Source organism: Plasmodium vinckei, assembly GCF_900681995.1.
Source record: "Plasmodium vinckei vinckei genome assembly, chromosome: PVVCY_14".
NCBI lineage: Eukaryota > Apicomplexa > Aconoidasida > Haemosporida > Plasmodiidae > Plasmodium > Plasmodium vinckei.
Window position 1 is genome coordinate 44,523 of NC_051306.1, and position 11,926 is coordinate 56,448.

Below are 11,926 nucleotides of genomic sequence, written 5' to 3' on the forward strand. Positions count from 1 at the left end.
AATGGAAACTTTAAAATTATTAATAAAATTAATGTTATATTGCTTGGTTGTGTTGATTCTAATATTGCCACATTAAAGCTTGCTTAAATAATTGTTATAATATTTCATTTGATGTTTTATGCATACTATTTTAATTTTAGTATACCTTTAAGAATATATATAATGAATTTATATCCATATAGTATATCGAATAAATATAATATAATTTTCTTATTTAGTAACATACTAATCCATTATTATTATTGGTATACCACTGTACACTACAATGGGATAATTAATGCACTCAGGAGAATTACTTTAAACCAATTACTAATTTTCATTGTTTCATTGTTTTAAAATATAACATTTTAGAACGTATATATTATTTCGTAATAACACTATATTTTAATTGCATATTGGATAGTTTGTATAATTAATGTTAAAAACTCATATGTTAATCTGAATATATGTTGTAATATAGACGAATATTCAAAATAAGGCTTATTATAATATATTGCTACATATATAGTTTTATTATTACAGTTCAGTTGGTATAATATAATTTAAATCATAATAATAGTGCCACAAATAATATGTTTCATCGAATAAAGAAACATATTGTGTTATTCATAATTCAATATAAATATGGGCTACTATCCCTTATATAATAAGGATTCTTATATATAGTTAGCCAAAAATCCCCAATAAATATAAAATATGGAGATATAATTTTACCGCATTTAATATATACGAACGAATTCGATGAAAGTATTATAACATATGGAGAATTTATTATGCGACCCTTTCATATTAATGCCTATGTTCCTTTTTTCGTTACATATTTGGGATTCATTTCGAGATTAAATATATATGGACGGTACGCATATTTAATAAATAGTTCCAGACAAAAAATATTATCAAATTATAAAAAATTAAATTATAGTATACGACGAATCCTAATTCAAAACACAATTCTATACCTGAACCTAACCCCTCGATGCAGCTTATAATTTTATTAACAAATGTGTTTAATTTAAGTTTATTTAAAACAATTATAAATATTAACTAAAAATAAGTAAATTTCAAATTCATTAATATATATATATCTCAGAATATACAATGTCAAATTTAATATTTTTATTAAAATTATATAAAATATTCATATTAAGTAATACCATCCAAATGAATAATAAATTACATATTAATCACAAAAATAATACACATATAACCAATTTATTGAAAAGGATATCAATTTATTATTATATGAAACCAAAAAATGAAGTACGCTTAATAAGTAACGCTTTATTTTGTCGTATTAATTTAGCAGGTGGCAAGACACCTTTTATATTGAAACAATACAATATTTGACTTTTATAAATAATAATTAAAGACAAAGAAATATTATAATTCAGTTATAATAGATAATTCCATCACATAGAAAATTTATTTTATGTTTTATTGTAAATATGGAAAAAGCCTTAAATTGGTTCCCATTTATAAAAATTAAATATATTAATGGACAAATTTACTATTTAGTATTCTTTAATTTTATACATTTTTTAATTCGATTTTAAATATAAGTTAATTAAATTTATAATTCTATGAAATCGCGGTTTCTTTTATAAACAAAAAAAATCAACAAAAAAAATAAATTAATAAATGGTGCAGGATCTGCCTGCATAATCTTGTATATATTTAATAATGGATCTTTTTTTCCCCCAACTGAATTTATAACCGGTTTTATGTGTTTGATCCTATCATTTGAACTTATAATTATTTTTGTCTTTCTGTTTCCATCAACTAATTTTATAACTCTCTTCATGTTTTTTTTTTCCGATTTTTTTGATGATCCAAACGATAAACACTAAAATAAAAATATAGGGGAATATATATTTTTTTACAATAATAAAAATTCTTTAAAAGTGTTGTATTTAGTAATTATATTATTATTTACCTTATATGCAATTAATAAAATAATGGGTATTAAAATAAGTGTAACTGAAATTCCAGTTAAACTACACTGTTTAGATGTGCAACACACTAATGTGGTATTAATAAATTTTATTTTAGGTTTACAATCCTCTGATCCATTCCACGTAGTTGGAATTATATTCCAAGGTGTTCTCAAAATGGGTTCAGGACTTGGTGATTTTACCAATTGATCATTTGTTTTCTGATTATGTGGATCGATTTGTGTGGGTTGCTGCGTGATAGATTGTGTTTGGGGAGATGGTTGTTTTTTTTTCGGTGAAGTTGGTGTTGGATTTGGTACTGGATCTTTTGGAGGAGTTGATGGCGGTGGATTTATTGATGGGTCTTTTGGTGCATTACCAAGGTTTCTGTTTTCGTCACTCTGACCTCCTTCATTACCACTTCTGTCCCCTGTATTTTCTTTACCGCTATCTGGAGTATTTGATCCATTTTTATTATCTGAGTCTCCTGTTTGAGATTTGGGTAATGAAGGATTATTTTCTAAAGATGATGGGCCTGTTGGTAATGAATCTGCTGGTTGTGGCTGTGTTGATGGTACTGGTGGTGCTGGTGGTAAGGTTGCTGTTCCTGGTGATGGTGTTGGCTGTAGTGGTGGTTTCACTGGGGGGGATTCTGGTGGTTTATGTGGTTGTTGTCCTTGCAGCCCTTGTTGTGGTTGTCCAGGTTCTGATTGTGGTGGCGATGGTGATGTACCTGGTGATTCTGGTGTACCTGTTCCAGATGATGCAGGTGATGGATCCACGGAAGGTTTTGTTTGAACATCTGTTTTATCAGATGATTTTCCTTGACCACCTAGCCCACTACCTTCTCCATTAACTCCCTTACCTGGATCTTCTTTTCCCCCATCTGGTCCACCACTTGAACCTCCTTTTCCACCAGATGCACCCCCTAGACTTCCTGTTCCTTTAGATGATTCTGGCTGCATATTGTTTGAACCTCCCGATCCATCACCGGATTCACCACTTTTACTTCCTTGTTCATTTTTTCCATCGCCTATACCTTCTTGACTATCTTTAACTGATTGATCATCTAATCTAACACCTGCACCCCCAGATCCATTGATTCCACTACCTTGTCCACCATCTGGAACATTAACTGAATCTCCTGTATCACTATTTAAACTTTTTTGATCACCATCTTTGTCTACTGGAGTGTCTGAACCTCCATGACTACCTAATCCACTATTTATATCTTTTTTTCCAACATCTGTACTCCCAGATCCATCACCTGATCCGACCGACGATCCTCCTTGTCTACCTTGTGTAACAACAGACCCACTACTTGCGCCTCCTTTTCCATCACCTGGACCTCCTGGCCCATTTTCATGAATTTCCCCTGTTTTAGGTGTTTGTAATGAACTTCCATCTTGTGATGGCGGTGCTGGTGGTACTGCTGGTAATGGGTTTGTTTGTTTTGGGTCTGGTTGTTTCACTGGTCCTGGTTGTTTTTCTGTATCTGATGATTGTGATGTACTTGCTCCCGATGGCGCAGGTACTGGATTCTGGGAATCTTTTGTTTGACTACCTGAACTTCCTTGACTTCCTTCTTTGGAACCTGCCGAGGAGTTATCCACCTGGTTTGGTTTTCCCTCTGGACTTTCTGGCCTACTGGCTCCACCTTCTGCTACATTGGATCCTCCATCTTTGCTTCCCTTAGTACTACCTGAATCCTGTGTTCCACTTTGATGATGTGTTTCCGATTTTTGAGGTGTTTGTGGTGTTGATGATACTGGTGGCGGCTCGACTCTTTTTGGTGGTGATGGTTGTTGTACTGTTGATGTTGGTGTACTTGTTCCAGATGATCCCGATGGTAAAACGTTTGATGGTTGTTGTGGTTGTTGCCCTTGTTTTGGTGACGGTCCTGATTGTGATGGTGGTATACCTGCACCATCTGAAGCAGGTGCTGAATTCCCGGAACCTTTTGTTTGATTACCTGATCTACTATTTGTACCTCCAGCTCCATCACCTGGACTTCCTTGATCACTACCTGAACCAGTTTCTGAATCTTCTGATCCATTTTGACTTCCTTTATCGCCACCTGTATCTCCTCCTTGATTGCCTGAGTCACTATCTGATCCACCACTTGCACCCCCTGTCCCACTCCCTGAATCTCCTACTTTACTATCTTGCCCTCCACCTGATACACTACCTGGATTTCCTGTTCCAGCATCTGTACCTGTTGATATATCGCTTCCATTTTTTTGCCCGCTTTGTTTAGTGCCCTCCATATTCCCTTTATTTTCAGAGCTCGGTGCTTGACTTGATGATTGGGGCCCTGGTGGTTCCGCTTTTTTTGATGAGTCTATTTTTTTTTTTTTTTTGGGAAGTTTACATTGTGAATCACTGAAGTCATATGTTTTAAAACTTCTCGCCGCCTTCATCACTTTTCCATCTTCTGTTGTAAGTGTTTGAAGTTTAGTTTTTAAACCATTGTTTGAACTATTTCTCTTAATAGCATAATTTCTAAAATCATCATATATACCTTTTAATTTATTCAATAAATAAAGATATGAATTGCATTTAGGAATGTTATTATAAAGGGTTTTATATTGACGATTGCAACCGATAGAATTTTTAGAAAATTCACTACTTTCGACGCCCTTTGTTTCATAATATGTAATTGTTTTACATATGTGACTAAGTAACTTATAAAATTCGCTCATATACTTGAGATTAGCTTCTTTCAAACCTTGCTTCATATTTAAAAGAACCCAATAATCCAATTTTGCTTTATATTTCTCTAAATACTTTTCATAAGCCTGATTTAAAGTAATAAGATAGACAAAGCCTTTTTTTTTATTATCGCCTTTGCTTTCGTAGTCAATCTTAAATAATTTATCGCTTATCCACATCAATAAATATTCATCATAATTATTATACCTTTCTTTTCTTGATATTGAATCTTTGAATTCCTTATATATATATACGGTCAAAGAATTAATACGATCTTCATTTGTTTTACAACCATCGCTACTACAATATCCTTTGGCTTTTGTGTTTTTGTTAAATTTCTGGGTATCGACATTTTCATCATTAAAATAACTATCACCTTCGAGAAGTAACTTACACTAAGAAATAGTTATAAAAATATAAATTAATTCAAAATTTATCAAATAAAATTTAATACTATTTAAATATAATTTAAACATAATAAAATTAAGGATAAATATGTTTTATTTTAAAATAAGGTTATTTACCATTCGTTTGTAGTTCTTCATTGTAATGGAATTTTGTTTTTAAACTGTAGATTGGCATCATATTGTTTTTATATAAAATATATACACTGGAACAAAATAGATTAAACAATGGATCGATTTCTCTATATAAAATTGTCAAACATAAACGCACTATTAGCATTTTTCTCAATAATAATATTAATTTAAAATTAATATACAACAATATAATAAAATAAAACATATGTTCACTTTTACTACAATTTAGATAAGTATCCTTATATTGTGATTTGTTCGAAACATTTTTATCATATGCGAAATATCGCTATTCTTAATAATATTTGTAATAGCTTCATTGTATTATTTTGTGTAACATTTTAATAAGTTTAAATAAAACACATTTTCTAATTATTATACGTTCTTACATTATAGAACTATGCTTTTCTTGATTTATAGTAAAAACATAACCAATTTTATATTATTATAAATATATAAAGAATTAAAAATATGTTATTACTATAATTGTTAAAAATGTATTTGTATCTCATTATTTGAATACCATGTATTGATATATGTTATTATTCAATTTGAAATATTACACTTTTTTATATAATTTCTAACAAGTATAAAACATTATTTGTGTTTAAATTTAATATTATTTCCTTTTCTAAATAAATGAAATATAATATTATTATTTAACTTAATCAATAGTTTTGAGTGTATATAGTATCTAATTTTTAAAATTAAAAAAGCATAATATACAAATATATTGATTGAGCTATTATAATTAAAATGAGTCATGAATATAAATTAGTTTTGGGGTAATAGTTATTATAATAAAATGTATATTATTCTTTTCATTCTTATTATCTATTTAATATATAATTAATTATAAAAGATATTTTAAACAATAAAGAAAATAAATATAATTTAATATATTAATTTTTATTTAAAAATTCTATAAATACTTTGGTTAGAATAATTAATTAATTTGAGAATCAATATAATATGATCTACCATTTTAAGTACACATTTATACTTATAATCTAAACATATATTATGTGTTATATATTTTATAATAAAACATTATTTATTTATATAACGAAATAGCTGTATTTTTAACGAGCATTATGGAATTATTATTATATTGATTGATAACTTTAATGTCATAGCACCATAATAAAATATACTTAGCAACAAAATGTAGTATTTTATTTGATTTATTATGCATACAATTTTAATCTTATCGTACCTTTAAGAACATGTTTAACTAATTTATACCCATATAGTGCATCAAATAAACATAATATATTGTTCATATTTAGTAGCATACTAATCCATTATTATTGCTATGATTTCTACTAATATACCACTGTACACTACAACGAAATAATTAATGCACTAAAGAGAAATACTTTAAACCAATTACTAATTTTCCTTGCTTCATTGTTTTAAAGTGCAACATTTTAGGGCATATATTATTTCGTAATACCACTATATTTAAAATATAATTTTATAAGTTTGTGCATATATAATAACCTAGTATAAATATTATTGTTCAAATAAAATTTATTATTATTTGCTTTCTTTACAAAATTAATATTTAATTATGTGAAATTTTCACAATAAAACAATATTTAAATATTATTGGTAGATATTTTACTAGTTTATATGTATATTCATATAATAATAATGCTATTTATAACTACTAGAAAATTATTAGAACAAAATATTATATGAAATTTTATTAATATTTTATATTTTATTTTTTAACTATTTTAAATATAATATATTTATACCTCAAAACTATAAATTTTAAAAATTAATAGTGACTAATATGTTATTATGCAGTGTGGTAAATAAATTAAATTGTATAAATAAACTTCTATTAATACTAATTAATTTTAATAAAATGTAAAGAAATCAGATAAAGCGAAAATATTATATATTGTTAAAATTTAATAAAATATTATACATATATCTATAATATAATTTTATTGTATTATTAAAAATGTTAGATGCATAAAATGCTTTTTATAGATATCGTTGTATTATCGAACCTCGATCGACATTTATGAATCTATATTTGTGATTACCTATTATATGTTGTAATATGCTTAATTAATCTTAAAATCACATATTAACCTGAAGTTATATTATAATGTAGATAAAATTTACAAATGAATCAAATTATATATTATAACTTCATATATAATATTATTATATTGTTTGGTTCAAAATACAATTTAAATCAAAATAATAATGACACAAATAATATGGTTTACTAAATAAAATGCGTCATCAAATAAAGAAAACGCAGTGTTATTTATGATTCAATATAGCTATGGGGTTAGCATGCCTTACATAATAAATAATAAGGCCTCTTATATATAGTTAGCCAAAAATTACCAATAAAATATAAAATGTGAAATTATAGCATTTCCCCGTTTAATATATACGAACGAATTATATGAAAGTATTATAACTTATAAGAAATATTTTATGTGGCCCCTTTCATATTAATGGCCATGCCCATTTTTTCGTTGCATATTTGGACATCATCTCGAGATTAAACATACGGGGATGGAACTTGTATTTAATCAGTATTTGGATACCAAAATATTATCAAATTATAAACAAATTAATAATGCAAATACATATTCGTAAAGGATGAATACCTAAACCCTAAACCTAAAACCCTGAACCCTGACGATATTCTTTAACGATAATTTTTGGGTTTATAAGAATAATTTAATAATATAATCAATAAAATATAAATATATATGTGTAAATTATTGCATTTTTTCATATTTTTTATATAATTTTTATGTGATGGGTCAAGGTTAAGGTAGTGTTTGGGAACCCACAAATGGGTTAGGGTTAAGTATCACATTGGATTTAATTTGTATAATTTTTAATAATATTTATTGTTTAGCAAATTGTTTTAAATATATATAAGAAAAATTATAACAATTGAATTTCGTGTTAATATAACTTAGTGGTAATTGTGTTTAACTATGTATTTTTTATATTTATTGTTAATTCGTGGTTAATGGTTTATGGGACAATCAATCAAGTGTCGAAATCGACATAGACAGATATTCCAAAGTATCGATTTGATTCTATAAAATAACGTTGATTTAAATAATTTAATATTTATTATGAGAAACTGGAGGGAAATAAAATTAAATAATATATAAAATGCTATGCAGGCCGATTTTATAACTTAATATAAGTATTAAAATGATAAATATGTAAATTTGTTTATTACTATTATTATATGTATCTAAAATAATAATTATAATTTAAAAAATATTTATATAATTATAATACGAAATTATATTTATTTTATAATTTGTATAAATATGATGTTATTATAATGGTTCATTAGTTTTTCAATTTATTTATATAATTTTAAGAATGCAAACAATATTAATATAATGAATGACAAAATATATATATTTTATAAATTATTTATTATTGAAAAAATTCATAATAAGATTTTTAAAAAATGCCCCTCTAGATCCTTGCTATATGGTACATCCAATAATTTCTATAATTGTTCAGTAAAAATTTATATAAAAATATAATGATATTTTCTAAAATAGATGAATGAATGTTTGTTTTATTGATTGAATAATAAATCAACATCATATTATAATGTAAAAAATTGGAATAGTTTAATATCCATTTTACAAAACCATTATGACACAAACTCAATAAATATTTTATATTTTTTATTTGTCGTAAAAAAGAAGTTGAGCATTCTCTTAAAATGGCGTTGATGATAACATAGTATTTTTTCACTTTGTAAATAGTTGTAAACTTAATATAAAAAAAAAATTGTTATAAAAAATATTTTTTTATTTTCCTTTTGTTTTATATTATTTTTTTCAACATTTTTAAAACTATTTGACATGCTTTTTTTGTGTATATATGGTCCTTAAATATACCAAACAAAATATATATCCGTTTATTTTTTTGTCATAAGGGAGATACATTAATTAAACTTCATATAAATTTCAATTATATTTTTGCATGCATTGTGGTTATAAAAAAAATAATATATTATGTGGAAAATATTCTCCATATATTTATATAAAAATTTATTATCTCTCTATTTGTTATTCCCCCATATTTTATATAAAAATTTTATTATTTTGCTATTTTTAATTCTTTACTATTAGTAAAATTACATTTAAATTTATAGAAAACTAAAATATATAAGAAAAACACACTTATATTGTCAACCAGTTTTATTATTTATTTCAAATTTTAATTTTTTACTATTTTTAATTCTATACTATTAGTAAAATTACATTTAAATTTATAGAAAACTAAAATATATAAGAAAAACACACTTATATTGTCAACCAGTTTTATTATTTATTTCAAATTTTAATTTTTTACTATTTTTAATTCTGTACTATTAGTAAAATTACATTAAAATTTGTAGAAAACTAAGATATATAAGAAAAACACACCTATATTTCCAAGCAGTTTTATTATTTATTTCAAATTAAAATTGTTTGCTATTTTTTATATTTTTCATTTTTGACGATTAAGCTTTAAAAAAGATGGAAAGACATAACAAAGAAACAAAGCATATAAGCGAAGAAGAATTACGCACAAAATATGATGAGCTATGTAAAAAAATAAAACTAGGTAATGATAATAGCAATAATGATGATATAAAAGAAATGAAAAAATTATTAGTAGATGCTCTTGTAAAATATAAAGTAATATTATATGGAGATATTACTTTAAAATCAAAAAAAAAAGTAAATAATTATATTTCCATGGGTTTTCTAAATAATGCCATATCAGCAAATATTATTTCTTTTTTATTATCCGATTTAATACTCTCAAAAAAACTGTCATTTGATTATTTATTTGGAGCATCATATAAAGGAATACCTATTGTAACATTGACTAGCCATTTTTTACTTACCACAAATAAATTTCATAATATATTTTTTTTATATGACCGAAAAGAGAAAAAAGACTATGGAGATAAATCATTTATTGTAGGAAACTTAGAAGAAAATTATATTGGTAGTGTACAAGTTGAAAAAAAAACTGATAAAAAAAAAGTCGTAGTAATTGATGATGTATTTAGTTATGGAATAGTTTTAACAGATATATTTAAAAAAATGAAAGCATTTGAGTATTTAGAAATTGTTGCATGGGTAGTTGTTATTAACAGAAATGAATATAAAATGAATGAAAAAAATGAAAAAGTTTATTTTAAAGACATATTCGAACAAAAACACAACATTCCAATATATAGCCTTATTAATGGAAATGACGATATTTCACATTTAATTAAAAATTATACAGATTAAAAAAAAATATATACTAGAAATAATAATGATTGTGATTTTCTTTTTTGCTTTTTGAATCTGAGCTCTATATTTACTTTCACAAGTTTTTAAACGAAAAAAAAATTAAATGAAAAGAAATAAAAGTAGACATGCATATGTTATCAATGTGTAGGTTATGTGTATTGCGTGCTTAAGTGTATAAGTCTTTATTTGTGTTAAAAGTGTATCGTTAGTTCTGAGTTTGTAATATAATTTTTCCAATATATTTTTATAAGCCCTCTATTTTCATTTATTTTTTTCTTTCGCATGCTTCCTTCTTTTATCACATAATAATAAAAAATATTCTTATATTGAATAATGTTCTATATGAACTGTCATCATTATCAAAATCATTATTATTAAGAAGTTTACTATATTCATCAACAAATGTTTTAGCTTTTTTATAATATTGGGTGCAATTTGACGTATCCTTATTAATATCATTATACATCTACATAATGATTTTAATAAATTATAAAATTTAGATATAATGTTCTTATTCATATCCACCAAATAGTTATTATTAAATATAAGATTATTAATAATGTTAGAATAATCTTTACCATTAGTTGAAACCAAGCTATGTCCTCCACGTTGATTTATATATTTATAATAAAAGTCATATAAATTGCTGATGGGGTTACCATCTTTTAGGTTTAACATATAAATTAACCATATGATAATATATTCGATAATATTCATATTATTTGGTACATCATTCTAATCAAATCAGAATCATAAATTGTTTTAAGAAGGGATATACATCCAACCATAATTTCATCATTATCATTCTCACAATTATTACACTGCCCTAAACCAAAAACCATAAGCCATAAAACATAAACCCGCAACCAAAAACCTGATGGCATTAAGTTATTTCTGCTGCTAATATTCGGGCAAGCTTATAACCATTAATTTCGCTAAAAATGAAAGCTTATTTATATAATTTATTAATGAGAAACAATATTTGTTATTATAGCTAGGAAAGGGTTGCATGTGATAAGATTGAAGTATATACATATATTCATGTATAAATAACATTTTAAAAAAACTATTAAAATTATTTTTAAAATTTGTGTATGACACCATTTATATTATATGATACAAATTTTATTATGTTTGAATAATATAACATGGATTTATGTAAAAGATATTTGAAAATATATTATTATTTACGATATTCAGGACAAAATATAAAATAATGGTATTTATTTAATCTATTTATATAAAATAACGACGTCAATTTGGCTGTTAATATTATAAAAAAACTATTTTTTATACCCAGAAAATATTTATTGACATTTTTAAATCCCTTTTTCTATAATACTTTAAAATATTATTATAAATAATATTAAATTAATATATATTGCATAAGCATATTTATATTTATATTAATTTTATTAAAATTTATATTTTTATT

The 11,926-nt window shown here is 24.9% G+C and overlaps 2 protein-coding genes across 2 annotated transcripts; one reads left to right on the forward strand and one right to left on the reverse strand.

Annotated features, from left to right (window-relative positions):
* Nucleotides 1–1,570: 1,570 nt before the first annotated feature.
* On the reverse strand, nucleotides 1,571–5,188 carry PVVCY_1400140 (PIR protein CIR protein; the record flags this gene model as incomplete). Its single annotated transcript, XM_008625010.2, has 3 exons — nucleotides 1,571–1,843; nucleotides 1,934–5,038; nucleotides 5,168–5,188. 3 exons carry the CDS (start codon nucleotides 5,186–5,188, stop codon nucleotides 1,571–1,573), a joined length of 3,399 nt encoding a protein of 1,132 aa, XP_008623232.2.
* Nucleotides 5,189–9,720: 4,532 nt separating this feature from the next.
* Nucleotides 9,721–10,488, forward strand: PVVCY_1400150 (orotate phosphoribosyltransferase, putative; the record flags this gene model as incomplete). The annotated part of the gene is made up of 1 exon (XM_008625009.1): nucleotides 9,721–10,488. The coding sequence occupies one exon, from the start codon at nucleotides 9,721–9,723 to the stop codon at nucleotides 10,486–10,488; it is 768 nt and encodes a 255-aa protein (XP_008623231.1).
* Nucleotides 10,489–11,926: the final 1,438 nt, after the last annotated feature.